A 13,886-nucleotide genomic window follows, 5' to 3' on the forward strand; every position below is an offset into this window, starting at 1 on the left:
TGTTTCTCCTATTTTCCTTTCTCCAGAAATCGCAGTGCCCGGTGCGTGGGGAGGAGGGGGAAGAAGCCCTTTGCTGTTTCCCCCATGCCCACCCCCAGCTCGTGCTGGAACACGCCGTGGCGAGCAGGCGCCTGCCCCAGGTGAAGCGTGGCCACGCGTGGGGGTCCTGGGCAGAGGAGGTGGGGTGGGGGGCTGTCTCCTTTGCTCAGGCAGCTGCTGCTTGCTTGAAACCGCTTGCCCTTTTGCACATTGCGCCTCCAAACTGGAGCCTCTCCCCTGCAGCCATGTGAGGTTAATAAACAAGGAGCACCTGGAGATGAAGGCTGAGTTAAAAACCCGAGCGCGGTGTGGGTTTTCTCCCACCACTCAGAGATGCTGCGATATCTCACGGCTCAGGTGGGCATGCAGGCTGTGGCTCCAGATAAAATTCATTTCCTGCTCCACGCCGGTGCAGCTGTGTTGTCCTGCTGCCGTGGGTTGCTTGATGTGGTTCAGCTATTGTCTGGGAGAGCCCGATCACTTGTTAACACATCAGCACGCCGGGCACGACCCCAGGAGGCTGCAGGGGTGTCTGTGAAGGTCTGAATGGCACTTGTGGGGCGAGGGACCACCAGGTTTTGCCCGGCCTGTGCCACCCTGTCCTGCCACCAGCTCTTATTTGCCGGGGAGGGGAGCGCCGAGCGGCCGGCGTCAAGCCAGCATGTGTTCAGCTGCCGTCCCCCTCTGAGCACACTGGGCTGTGTGTGTCCTCACGCCGGGGCTGCTCGTCCTGCCTGCACACCTCTGTCTCCTCCGTGGCCAGCCGAGCCCTGTGCCTGCTTCCAAGGAATGGAACCCCCGCCAAGCCTGACTTTGGGAGCCAAATGCCCAGGGAGAAAGCCGTGTCCTGGCTCTCGCAGCAACAGGAGCGCTCTGGCTTGGAGGGGGGAGCTGTGCGGAGGGGCTGGGGGCTGGTAGGGGCTGTCTGCAGGCACCGGCGAGGGAGGAATCCCCTGGGTTGTATCTCCTAGTTCAAGCCGTGACGATGAATAACTCGGTAACCAGCTAAGCCTGTGCAGGGATCTGCTTGCTCAGCCTCCTTGTCCATGCTCCTTTGCAAGCTCCTTTTCTTCCTTGGCTGGGAAGAGCCCACAGTTGGCACATGACAGAAATCCTAATGAGAGCAGCTTCCCCTTCCAAAGCCGGGCTGGCGGAGCCGCAGGGCTCCCAGCCACAGCCACCGCCCTTTGCCTGTAGCCAGCAGCGGAACCCTCGGGCTGCCCCTCTCCCACCCCATGGTTCGGTGCCGGAGCTCTTGGCGAAGGGCAGGGGTGTCCCTGGGGTGTCCCCGACCCAGGGGGCTGGTGGCGAATGGAGGGTGAGACCCCTAAGCTGTCCCCAGCGAGGCAGGAGCTCTACAGGGGCTGCATGCCTGGCCCAAGGCAGCTTTCCCCCCCCACTAATTCCATAGTGCTTCATGACAAGTAGCAGGGATTTGGAGAGGAAGCGAAGGGGGCGAGCATAGGACAGATTGGAGGGAAGATTGTGCTGGGGGGTGGCAGGGCTGTCAAGCCAGAAACACAAGAGCTGATTAGCATTTCTAATTATAACCACTGCGCTCAGCCCCATCAGGGCCCGTCAGGCAGGCAGAGGCAGCTGACGGGCGCTGCGCGGGGCCAGCTGTGGATGCCGCGCGGGAAGCGCAGGCGATCAGCCTCAAATCCTCACGGGATGCACAGAAAAGAGCACCCGAGCCCGGATCCGTCATCTCCCGAGCTGCGGCCGGTGCCTGGGAATGCCGGGTGCCAACGCAGCTCCCCCCGCCCTCCCCGGGGCAGAAATCCCCTCCGGTTTATGGCCACGGGGCTGATGCTGAGGGCACCGCTGGGAGAAGGGAGAGCGTGGGCAGGGGGTGAGCACGTGCCCCTGTTTCGGTTCTGGGTCCTGCACCCCCCTGCCAAGCAGCAGCTCTGGGTGCTGCGGGTGGTGGCACTGGGCCGGGCTGTCCCCACTTGTCACCCGCCGCTGGCATCCCACCCAGAGGAGGGTGGATGGTGAAGGGTGCTCTGGAGGGGATGAAGGTGGGTGGAGGTCCTTGCTCACAAATCAGGGCTGCTCTGTACTTTGCTGTTAGCGCTAGCTGGAATGATAATTTACTTAGTTTTGAAGAACATTATCCTGTAATTGGGTAAATATTATTGGCCAGCGAGTGACTGTTCCAGGGCTGTGGGTGGCCTGAGAGCTCCTGTGTCCTGAGGGCACAGTGCTCCTGGGGATGTGCCCGCAGAGCAGCAGCAGGGCTGGGAAATCATCAGAGGTGAGCGTGCCACACGCTGTGGGTTTAGAGGAGATTAGCAGGGGTTTTGTGGGCTGAGTGACCCGGGAGAAACTGAAGCGACTTAATCAAGGGAGCGAGTGAAAGATTCCCAGGGAGGAGATCAACATCGACTGTGTTTGGCATCTTCTGGATGCTGACAGCTCCTGGGGGACCACTTTCCCCAGCCTGCCCGCTGCCGGGAGCCTGGCCTGGCAGTGCTGGGGGGATTTTGGGCAGGGGAGAGACCCCTTGTGCAGGGGCAGCCCGGGCTGTGGGAGCGGGGCGGCAACGTGAGCATCTCCAGTGCCACGTCCTCCACGTGCCTGGGATGTAAATGGGAGACAGACAGCACGGGGAGAGATCTCGCTGCCCTTGTGCATTGAATAGAAGATATAATCACACCTGCAGAATTTTTATTACTCTTTTGATTGGATTAATTAATCATTCAGTGATAACTGCTCATTAGGCATTCCAACAATCAATACTAATCACTTAATTACTTGGCGTATTACAGCTTGGGAAGGTCTGCTCATTCCTAATTAGATTCTCTGGACAATCCACCCCTGAATGTTGCAGAGCCCTGCAGCAGAGATCCGTGGCATTTCAAGCCTCTCTCAACTTTGGCCCAGGCGTCTTGTTTCCCATCCCCGATGAGGGTTTCATTCTGTCTACATGCACCGAGCTCAGCCCCCAAAATCAGCATTCAGGGCGCAAGGAGGGTGAGCTGGGGAGTGCTCGTGGGCACTGTGGGATGCTGCTGAGCCCAGGCAGCGGGAGAGACTTGGTGCTGTGGGCGCAGAGGGGACTTCACTGCAGGCAGGTGCCCTGACAGGACAAATACTAAAAGGCATCTCTGTGTTTAATCCTGCTGAGTCTCAGCAGGCTGGAGTCAGGGTGAGGTGAGGGGCCTGGGGTGGACAGGGCAGGAAAGCTGCCTGCCACTGCTCCCCCTCCTGGGACGGCACAGAGGGTAGTGGGAGACAAATCCCACTGAGGAAGGTTCAGGTGAGTGTGAACCATCTTCAGGCTGGGAGGGAAATAAGGAAATTATTGGTGCTTGAGTAGAAGTGTTCCCTGTAGCTGGGGAGGATGTAGCAGCATGTCGCAGCAGCGGGACCCTCCTCATCCTCACAGCTGGCTCAGCTACTGGGCACCCAGCAATGCATTTTCCTGTCCTCACTGTCTTCCAAATTACCAACCTCACCATTAATAAAAAAAAAAAAAAAAAAAAATCACAGAGGCTTTCTCTTTTACTGCACTAATTAAAACTAAAAATAAGCTGTGTAAGCTCAAGAGAACCATCCTGGCTTCAGCAGGACGGAAAAACCTGCAGGCAGAGGAGGCGAGTTAACCCGGCCCCGTTACTGAGGCGATGCCGTGGGCAATGCCTGCGCCTTGGGAGGCGAGCGCGGAGCTCAGGGCATGGTGTGGGCTTTGCACAGCCAGAGAGCAGCAGGGATCTCCTCGGTGTTAAAAGACAGCAGCAAACGTGCCGCAGGATTTGGGGTGTTTTGGTTCAGTTTTGTTGTGACGCTCATTATTTATCACCACTGGTCAGATTAGGGCAAGCGAAGGCTTTTGCTCATTGGACCCTGGGTACCTGGTTCTTGAGAGTGAGTAGGAACTACTGGGAATGAAGCGACCACCTTGTTTTCAGAGGTCGTTTTGAGCCGAATTCAAACGGAAGGAAGCAATCTGAACCACAAAACGGGGACAAATGGATAATCCGAAGATTTACTAATAGTGAGCAAGGAATTATCTTAACAGTGACTCGTGACTGACTCTCCCTGGACCATTCTCCATCATATTTTTGTTTCTCTTTCCCCTCTGCTCTAGCTTGCCTATGAATGCTGCACCCCCCTGGATGAGAGGCTGTCCCTGGCCTGTCTGCTCGGTGCCTGACACAAAGCAGCCCCTGTTTTGCCTTGAGGTTTCCCTGCCCAGACGCAGTGCAAACAGAGAGGACAGCCGCTGCTGCCGCCGCCGCTGCTGCTCAGCTTTAGGATTTAGAAGGGAGACAGCGAGGAGGCGAAGGAGCCGGGGCGATGGCTGGTCTCAGCCCTGGCGGGGGGGGGGGGGGGATACAGCCCCCCCACGCCGTGACAAAATTACCCTCTGCCACCCAAAATAGCTTTAAATAAAACCTGAGCTGCTGCGAGTGCTGGGGGTGGGGGGGCAGAAGGATCAGCATCTTTATGAACCACCCCCCCCCCCTCCATCCCTGGTCATCAACCAGCCCCGAGGTTGGGATACCCTGCGTGGGGACCCTCAGGCGATGGGGTGAGCCCTGGGGGGGGGGTGGGGGGGGGGTGATGCCCCAGTGGGATCCCCACGCTGGGGAGTCCTGCAGTTGGATTGACCCTCTGGGGATGCGACACACATACACATACACCCCCCCACACCCACACATCCCCCACTCCCCCTCCCGCGGGACCCCGGTGGGGTGGAGTTGGGGCGGGGGGGTGTGTGTGTGTGATGCTGCGGGGCAGTGCCGTGCCGAGCCGAGCCGGGTAGCCCCCCCTTCTCGCTCCCCCCCCCCCCCCCCCCCGAGCTGCGGCGGAGCTGCGTGCGCCGAGCCGGGCGGAGCCGCGCTGAGCCCCGCCGGGCCGGGCCGGGCTGCGGCGGTGCGAGCGGGCGGTGCGGCTCAGCATCCCCCCCCCCCCCAGCTTCCCGTTCCTCCCCCCCTTCCCCTTCCCCCTCCCTCCCTCCTCCTCCTCCTCCAGCCCCCGGTGGCGAGGCGAGGGGCCGCGGCCGCCCCGGCCATGCCCCCCGGAGCCTGAGGCCCGCGGCCGCGGGGGGCCCGCAGCATGCGGAGGATCCGGCGGCTGGTGCATCTGGTGCTGTTCTGCCCCATCTCCAAGGGCTTGCAGGTACCGGGAGGGGGACGGGGAGGCGGGGGATGATGTACCGGGGGGGGGGGGTGGGGGGGGGGGATGATCCGGGCCGGGTGCGGGAGGGCGGCTCGGTGATGCCCGGCTCCGCATCCTGGCACCGGCCGTGCACAAAGGGACGCTCCGCCGCGGGTCCCCCCGCCCCGGCCGCTGCGAAGGGCTGAGGGGGACGGGGACCGGCACCGGGGGGGAGGGGGGGGAACCACCTGGACCCTGGACCGGCACCGGGAGCCGCGGGCGGTTGCATAAGCCGCGCTGCGCTCCGCGGTGCTGGGGGAGCCGTGAAGCACCGGGGCAGCCCGTCCGTCAGCCCGCAGCGCTGGATGAAGCAGCCGATGCAGCAGTGCTGGGCTCTGCTCCCTCTCTTTCTTTATTTTTGATTTTCTTTTTTTTTTTTTTTTTTTTTATCTCCCCGTCTTCCCAGCCCTGAGCTGGCGGGGTGGGGGGCTGAGGACCTGTCTCAGCGCTCCGGGGAGCTGGCGGTGACAGGGCAGGGGATGCTTGGCCTGGGTGTTTTCTCTGCAGCTGTGGGATGAGAAACCCTGAGTCTGGCGAAGGTCCTGGACCAGAGAGGTTGTCCCGCTGGAGGGGAGAAGGGGGGGACACGAGAAGGGGTATCTGGAGGGGAGAAAGGGGGACATGGGAGGGGATATCTGGTGGGGAGAAGCGGGGACACAGGAAGGGATATCTGGAGGGCAGAGTTTGCTGGCAGGAGGTGGGTGCAGAGCTGGGGCAAAGCCCTGGGCTCGCTGGGTGCAGGAAGGGCTGCACGGCCGAGGGGAACATTTAGAGGGGTGGCTCTGTGGGTCCCCAAGACAGCTGAGAGCTGGGTGGGTGCTACAGCTTCGCTCCTGGGGTAGATGGGCCTTTGACTGCTGAGCCACCCCCCCGGGTCGTGTTCTTCTTCCAAGACCAAAGGCCTGAGGAGCAGTTGCGTGAGGCCGCGGACAGGGACTGGGTCTGGCAGGGACGGTGAAGCTGGGTGCAGAGCAAGGGTGGGTGGGTGCTGGGTTGCACCGGGATCATCTACACAGATACCCCACGGGAGGGAGAGTGACAGCCACACCAAACCACCCCTGAGAGCACACCAGCCCTGGCACGGTCCCCACCACGAAACAACCACCCCCCCCCCCCCGCTCCCAGGGTGCTGCAGGGGAACCACGGGGACGGAGGAGGATTTTGTGATGCTGCGTCCATTTTGCCTTTGAAGTCAGCTCCGGCCCAAAGTCACTTCCAGGTCTCCCAGAATCACCCTAAAACTAAACACAGCAACTCACAGGACCCTTTGGCACAGGCTGCCAGCTGAGGCGGTGGGCAGGGGGACAACGGGACCGTGCCTGAAGACTGAGCCCCTGGAAAAAAAGCTGAGCACCAGCTGTGAATCCAAAATACTCCCAGAGCCCGGTGGAACCTCTCGTTGCAATGCATCCCCCACCTCCACGTTTCCACCATTCAGGGGACGATGAAGCCAGCGCTCCCCGTGCTGTGCTCAGGTCACAGTCCTGACCCCCCTTCTGCCCCAGGAATGTGATGGATTCTAGGTCTGAATAAGCCAAAAGGGACATTTGGGCCATACCAGGGCTTTGCCACCCCAAGACATGTCTCTAGTGAGAAGTCCACGGAAAGGGCCCCCTTTGCTGAGTGGGGGGGGGGGGGCCTGATGGGTCACGTCCCCCCCACTGGGCAGTTTTTGAGGGGGCTGCTGCGCTGGGGAGGGTCTCATGGGTCGCAGTGGTGTATGCCTGACTTCAGGGACTTGAGCTGGTTTTCAGCTCACAGGAGCAGCCACCCATCCTTTGTCTTTGCCAAGCCCTTGCCGTGGTTGGGTTCTCGTTAACGGGCGTTAATTAGCGGTGCCATTGCTCGCCGGGCACCGTGGCCTGCCTCACACTTCGGCGCTTCTAATTAACAAGCCAAGTGTTGGGATCTGGAGGCAGACCTGTCTGCAGCCGGGGTGGCAGGAGGGCAGGAGGCTCCACCGCTTCTGGTTACTGCCGCGGGGCAGAGCCCTCACCGCGCTGGGCGAGGGGCCAGGGAGAAGGCATTTTGGAGGTGGGAGCAGTTTTGGGGTACAAGACCCAAGCGAGGATCCCTGGCAGGTTGTAACGGTGCCGCGTCCGCTCGGATCCAGCCCGATCCCAGCAGCCGGTCGTGGTGTTAAAGGCTGATGCAGTGCAGAGAGGGTTTGAGGGTGGCCGCTGGCCCAGGGCTCTCTTGGCCTGGCGTGAGGCAAGAATTATCTATAGAAACCAGAGTGAATGGGGTGTTTGACGCAAGAATTAATTCCCTGCCCTTAGGAACCGCCGGAGATCTGCGCTGTGTATATACAGGTCAGGTAAACAACCTATATTGCGGGGAGGCCAGATGGCAGCAGCGCTGCTGTTGCAGGGTCAAAGGGGAAGAAACGAAGCCAGGAAAACAAAATCACGCCGCGAGCCTTCGAGTTGTTTGCACAGGGTATTGCCCCTGCGCTTCCAGATTCGTTCCTCAGCCGCTCCCACGCGGGAGCTGCTGGTGGCAGCCTCCTGTGTCCGTGGGGCTTTGCGAGGGAGGGGTCTGCCAGGAAGGGTCTCCCCGGGCAGGAGCAGAGCCTCTCGCAGCCCCGATAGCAAAGCCTGGGGTTGCAGAGGGCAGCAGGCTCTGCCCTCACGCTGGCAGGAGAGCGGGTGTACGGGCCTGCGGCTCCCGGGCACGGGGATGCGCTGCATCGCAGCCCACTGCTGTAATCGCCCTGCTTTTAGGGAATTTTAAGTGACCTACTTGTAGCAGGAGTTGCATAATAGACTGGTGAATATATATATATATAAAAAAGGCTGAAGGTTTCCCCGGTGCTCAGGTTGGTTTGTCTAGAAGTTGTCCTTGTCCAGCTGACGACAACCCGTGCAGAGCCCTGCCCTTCACCAGCATTTTCTTTTCCTTCCAGAGTCGCCTCCCGGGCATCAAGGTGAAGTACCTGCTGGTGGTGTGGCTGGGCATCTTCGTGGGCAGCTGGGTGGCATATATGCATTACTCGTCCTACTCTGAGCTCTGCCGCGGCCACGTCTGCCGGATGATAATCGTGAGTGGTGGCCGGCAGCCCCCGCGGCCCTGCTGATCCCGATTCGGGGTGTTTTGTGAGCCCCATTTCCATCCCCCCCGCCCCCAAGCCCTGTGTGGTGCCTGGCAGGCAGCGTCGGGGCAGCATCCTGAGCAAACGCTGGGCTGAGGAGGCGGCTGCTTCCCCGGCCCCGGCATCACACGGAGCTCGGAGCAGGAGAGGTGACCTTATCCTGCCAGGGGGACGGTGAAACAATTTAATGAGATGTTGGAGGGAAGCAGGCCAAGCAGACGTGGGCAGATTAATGTCTGTGGAGATGAAGTTGCAATGTCAGGGCAGCGAGCAGGATCTGCAGGCAGGGAGAGCATCGCGCCAGCCCCTCCCCGAGCTCCGCAGAGCCAGAGAAAAAAGGGGAGCAGCCGGTCCCGGGGTACCTCTGTGTAACTGCTGACGTGCCCTAAAGAAAGCACCACCCTGCACGAGGAGCAGACCCCTCGTGGGAGCTTGGCTTGGTGTGTTTTGCCTCTGCCTGGGGCTTGCAGTGGGGTGCAGCCTGCTCCCCACAGCATCCCCGCTGCTGGCAGCCAAGCGGGGCACCCCCCCCCCCCCCCAGACTGCTGTGTGTGCCTCACAGCAGGGGAGCAGGTCGCCCACCCAGCCCAGGGGAGGGGTGGGGGGGGAACGCCAGGCTCTGTCTGAAAATGCCTCGTTCATCAATCCTTCAGCAGGGAAGGGAGGCAGGAATTGCCATAACAACAGCGACGATCGTTTAATTTGATTTTCTGCATGACTCTGACCACGGGGTCTTGGGCACTAATTCCTGCTCCGAGCTCGGGGTTTAAGATGCCGTGTCTGGCTGTGTCCCCTGTGAGCAGGTCTAAGGGTTAATTCCCCTCCAAGCTGGGGGGAAAAAAAAAAAAAAAGAGGGAAGAGATGCAGTGAATTTCTGCAGCTCCTGTTTCCAGCCCTGAGGCGGTTGTGCCCTCGCTGAGAAGCTGCAGAGCTGCAGCCTCTCCTGCCCGGGGACACTTCCAGCTCCTAACCCGACCTCCCCGCTTGCGGCTCAAATCCACCCTCCGTCCCTGTCCCTGTCCCCGCCACTGCCTGGACCCGGGCCAGCCCTTGCCACTGAGCAGCCTGAGCCCGTGCATCCTCATCCTCGCCCAGCTCCACGCTGCCCTCTCCTCCAGCCCTGGACTCTCCCCTCACCCCCTGGATTTGCAGCAGCAGCACCCAGCAGCGTGGGGGGACCCTGCCAGCCCAGCCCCACCTTGCCCAAAGCACCGAGCCTCCCCAAAGGGTGTGAGCTCTGCCCACAGCTGCTGCCCATTTGGCCAGGGCTCAGCCCCCCGCGTGCCTACACGCTCCTCTTTCCATGTCTCCCCCATTAAAGTCCTTGCACTGGGGCCAGTAGACGCCTTTAGATCTCAGAACAGAGATTTAAGGCTGGGATTTCTTTGGCAGACAGAGAGTGGAGTGGGGAGTTTGGCGGTGCTGGAAGGGGCTGGATGCTGAGCAGCACAGCTCCCCAACGAAAGTCTGAGCACGAGGTGCTCCCCTACCCTGAACTAGCCAAAGTGGCTGGCAAGATGCGGACATCACCCGTAGCCACTTACACGCTGTGCTGGCACAGCCGGGGTCCCCCGCGGCAGGGCAGCACGTCCTGGGCTGCCAAACCCGAGGCCAAAGTGATATTGGGGTGGTGACCCCGAGCAGCCCCTTGGTGCTTGAGAACGTCAGAATCCCAGGAAAAGAAAGAAATCGTTGGCAGCTGGAGATACCGTCCCTGCCTCCAAGCATCTGGTGTGGCTTTGCGATCAGGTGTGCCTCTTTTAAGGGGTGGTTTTTCTCTTGTGTAAGAGACTTGCGTGAACTCAGAGGAAGCAGGCTCACTGGGGACGCGGTGGAATCGATGGTGCTTTCAGTTACACATGGGAAATTGAAAAACCAAAGTGCCAGCTCCAGCCCAGTTGCAGGCACGGAGAGGGGTGAGGAGTTTGGGCATGGCAGGGGCCGGGAGCAGGGCTGGTGGCTGCAACGGGAGCGCAGGGCGGGTGGGGGGCTCACACACCCTCAGCTCATGTGCTTGGGGTGCCCCAAATCATGAGCTGGGGGAATGGGACAAACGGGAAACTGCTCCTGCTGAGCGCCTCTCTCTGCCTTCCCCTCCCCAGTGTGACCAGTACAAGAAAGGAATCATTTCTGGCTCCACATGCAAAGACCTGTGCGAGGAGCGCAGCCTCCTCTTCCAGCACTGCCTCTCCTCCTCTCCCACCCAGCAGGTAGGTCTCTGCCCCGCCGGGGAAACCACCGCAGGGTAGGGGATGGGTGCGAGCATCAAACCCAGGCAGTGTCCTGTCCTCCTCCACCCACCCACGTGTCTCCTCCTCACCCTCTCCCCGGTACCCACCCCGAACCGAAGCAGAAGCCAGCTCTCTGCTGTTTTCTCCTCCCATCTCCGCCGTGTCCCCTCTCCTCTGCTGTAGGTTTACAGCGGGCTCTGGAGGGAGAGGGAGGTGATCATCAAATGCGGTATCGAAGAAGCCTTGAAGGCAGACAACCACCCCGACTCTGTGCCCCGGAGGGACGTGGTCCTCTTCGACAAACCGACACGAGGGACGTCGATGGATGAGTTCAAAGAAATGCTCCTCAACTTCCTGAAGGTCAGCGCGGAGGGTCCCTCCGGGAGCCTGCGGGCCTGGGGTGCCACTTGTCAGTTGGAGAGACGAATCACGTCTTTCCTTCCCCTTAAACGAGAGCTCCCCTGGCCCATCGGGTGCTGGGCAGGGCTCCTTACCACCTACTGCAGACCAAGTACAGGATTAGCTGAGCAAAACCTCCATTCTCACACAGGAATTCTTATTTATAAGGTTGTGGTAGCAGCAACCCGGGAGGCCGCTGTCCCACGGCTGCGGGTGGGATCTGTGGTGGCCAGAGCTTATTCACAAGCCCACGGGTGGCCCTGGCAGCCTTTGCTCTCCCGAGTTTGCTCCCGTCCGGCTCTAGAGCAGCCCCGAGGCTGGTAAAATTCTGCTGGAGCTGAAGCCATCCAACCATACGCAACGGTATTTGCTCGAGCGCGGTGGCTGTTGCCTCCTCTCCCAACCTCTTACGGTTGGACTCACAAAGGTCTTTTCCAACCTAAGTGATTCTGTGTTTTTATGACTCTAAGCTCAGTTCTTTGCTTCCCCACTTCAGTTTCGTGATACGAAGCCTGAACGCAGCTGCAAGGGTCTGATGCCGCTTCTTGTTCTGTTTGCAGTCCAAGCTGGGAGACCAGCCTTCTCTTGCAGCCTTGGTGAGCCGGATCATCGCCATGGCCGATGTGAACCGGGATGGGAAAGTGTCTTTAGCAGAGGCCAAATCCATCTGGGCGCTACTTCAGCTCAATGAGTTTCTTCTCATGCTCTCCTTGCACGAGAAAGAGCATACTTCGAAACTTCTGGGGCACTGCGGGGACCTCTACGTCACGGAGAAGATCCCCCACACCTCCCTCTACGGAGTGGACGTCCCCCCCTTCCTCCAGTCGCTGCTGCCTTCAGTCGTCCACCAAATCATCCACCAGTGGTTCGCACCAGCGTGGCCGCGGCGGGCAAAGATCGCCATCGGCCTTCTGGAGTTCGTGGAGGAGATCTTCCACGGGACCTACGGGAACTTCTACATCTGCGAGGCCAGCTCGAGCAACGTGGGCTACAACGACAAATACGACTTCAAAATGGTCAACCTGAGGAAGGTGGCGACGGAGATGACAATCAGGGGGTTCCTCAAGGGACGTCACTGTGAGCAGAACGTGGACTGCACCTACGGGAAGGACTGCGTGGCGACGTGTGACAAACTCATGAAGCAGTGCAAAAGCGACGTGGTGCAGCCCAACCTGGCGAAGGCCTGCAGGTTGCTGCAGGACTACTTGCTGTACGGAGCACCGCTGGAGCTGAGAGAAGAGCTGCAGAAACAGCTCCGAACTTGCATGACCCTCAGTGGCCTGGCCAGCCAGATGGAAGTCCACCACTCCCTCGTGCTGAACAACCTCAAGACCTTGCTCTGGAAGAAGATTTCAAACACCAAATATTCCTAAAGGGGGGAAGCACGGCCCTGGAGTTTAGAATCTGCAATCCTGGAGTAAAGTCCGAGGGTTAAAGGCCTCTTTCTCCATCCTCTCCCCCAACAGGATCAAAACACCCTGCACGGGGAGTTCAGCATAGCTGCAGCCCCTTCTCCTTCATGGGAAACCAAGCGTCATGACTTCCACCGCCCAGCAGGATCATGGATACAGTCGGCAAGAGCGTGCTGCAGGGCTGGGACACGGGGAGCCGGGTGGAACAGGCGTGGGGGAAGAAGATGACACGGGAAGCGGTAAGGAAGCGGAGCCCAGCTGGACGCATCTAACTGTTTCTTGATTAACAGGAAAGCCGTGCAGAGAGCTGAGAATGAATCATTCATGCTGTACTTGTCACATCTTCTTTTGATGAACGTCTCTGATGTAAATAAATAGCTTTTACGTGAATCACACCAGTACATCAATAGCAAAACAGCAGCCTTTTAAGTACCAGCTTGTTTGTGATCTAAAAAGGAGAAAAAGGTAGATTTCCCTATTCAGAAGTCTCTCCTTAAGTGTCTGAGTCATCCGCCATCACATCCAGCTGTAGCTTAGGAAGCAGATAAGCTGTCTTTTCCACAGCGGAGAATCCTGGCAATTCTTTCATTCCCTTTTGAAGTGCCTGACCCCAGACAGCGATGCGATGGCGTGTGCGAGGCTCCCCCCCGGCTGCTCCTGCCCGCAGCCCGCGGTTGGCACCACGGGGGCCGCTCCCCCTCGCGTGTCGGCTTTGGAAGCATCTAAGGGCAAGAACAGCTTAAAGGAAAAGGGCTAAACCTGAACAGTTCTGACCGGTTAACATACGTGCCCCACGTGTTGCTTCCCACAGTACTCAGAGCAGGGATAAACCAGCCTCTTGGTTTAATTCCCCTAAAACTAAGCTGGTCTTACGCTGCAGAGGTTAAAGATTAACACCAGAATAACCCAGTGTTTCTCTCATCATTAAAACGAATTTCCAGGCAAGCTTTGAGCAGGTTTCAAGACATTTGTTTGGCTGTGACATAACTACCTTCTGTTTCCTTTCAGTGCACAGTTACAGCAACCTTTTAAAACTACAGGTAGAGAGGAAGAGTTTGTGTAAACTACCCTGAGCTTGCTCTGTTCCCAGCACAGTCGTACTCCTGCTGATGGACCATATGCTGGTGCTCTTGCCAACAACTGCTTAGTGAAGTGGACCGTATATCTGAAGTACAATCACAAAGAAAAAAAAAGTCCATCTGACAGTACGTATCGCCTGTGACGGCAAGCGGTAGTGTCATGGCTGAAATTTATGAGCCCTTTGGAGGAGATACCAATATTTCCTTCTATTAGTTCTATAGGATCATTACCTCTCGCTATTATTTATGGAGGAGATGTTTCAGTGTCAGCAGTGCTCTAAATCTAGCACGGAGCCAGCACAGCTCACTCCCCACAGAGGAGTTGGCTCCGCAACGTAATTCATCTGTGGTAAGGCCGAGCACTTGTGGCAAGTTCCTCAGCCCGGTGGAGTCACCCTTAATTCCATCAAACACCACAAAGACGGGCAGGGACCCTGCCAGACACGTGCTGGGGTGCAGGTTCACCCGC

At 59.1% G+C, this 13,886-nt stretch overlaps 1 protein-coding gene and 1 long non-coding RNA gene across 3 annotated transcripts; one reads left to right on the forward strand and one right to left on the reverse strand.

Moving 5' to 3' along the window:
* Window positions 1-4,862: 4,862 nt before the first annotated feature.
* Window positions 4,863-12,728, forward strand: DIPK1B (divergent protein kinase domain 1B). Of its 2 annotated transcripts, XM_033012075.2 has the most exons (5): window positions 4,864-5,166; window positions 8,111-8,245; window positions 10,399-10,506; window positions 10,711-10,887; window positions 11,487-12,728. In XM_033012075.2, exons 1-5 carry the CDS (start codon window positions 5,104-5,106, stop codon window positions 12,297-12,299), a joined length of 1,296 nt encoding a protein of 431 aa, XP_032867966.2. In that variant the 5' UTR covers window positions 4,864-5,103; the 3' UTR covers window positions 12,300-12,728. The 2 variants fall into 2 exon arrangements, with proteins under 2 accessions (XP_042642692.1, XP_032867966.2); XM_042786758.1 differs by lacking the exon at window positions 8,111-8,245 and having other exon boundaries at window positions 4,863-5,166.
* Window positions 8,969-10,718, reverse strand: LOC116965991. Its single transcript, XR_004409865.2, has 2 exons — window positions 10,635-10,718; window positions 8,969-9,124 (listed from the first exon to the last, which is right to left on the reverse strand). It is a non-coding gene; the product is annotated as an uncharacterized LOC116965991 (long non-coding RNA).
* Window positions 12,729-13,886: the final 1,158 nt, after the last annotated feature.

The sequence above is a fragment of the Tyto alba genome, unplaced genomic scaffold, assembly GCF_018691265.1.
Source record: "Tyto alba isolate M040663 unplaced genomic scaffold, T.alba_DEE_v4.0 Super-Scaffold_11, whole genome shotgun sequence".
Lineage (NCBI taxonomy): Eukaryota > Metazoa > Chordata > Aves > Strigiformes > Tytonidae > Tyto > Tyto alba.

Excerpts from the sequence above, each read along its gene's own strand:
- DIPK1B (XM_033012075.2), top strand. The coding sequence starts at position 5,104 with ATGCGGAGGATCCGGCGGCTGGTGCATCTGGTGCTGTTCTGCCCCATC. Across the intron at positions 10,507-10,710 it reads CCTCCTCTCCCACCCAGCAG|GTTTACAGCGGGCTCTGGAG; the intron begins GTAGGTCTCTGC and ends CCTCTGCTGTAG. Across the intron at positions 10,888-11,486 it reads TGCTCCTCAACTTCCTGAAG|TCCAAGCTGGGAGACCAGCC; the intron begins GTCAGCGCGGAG and ends TTCTGTTTGCAG.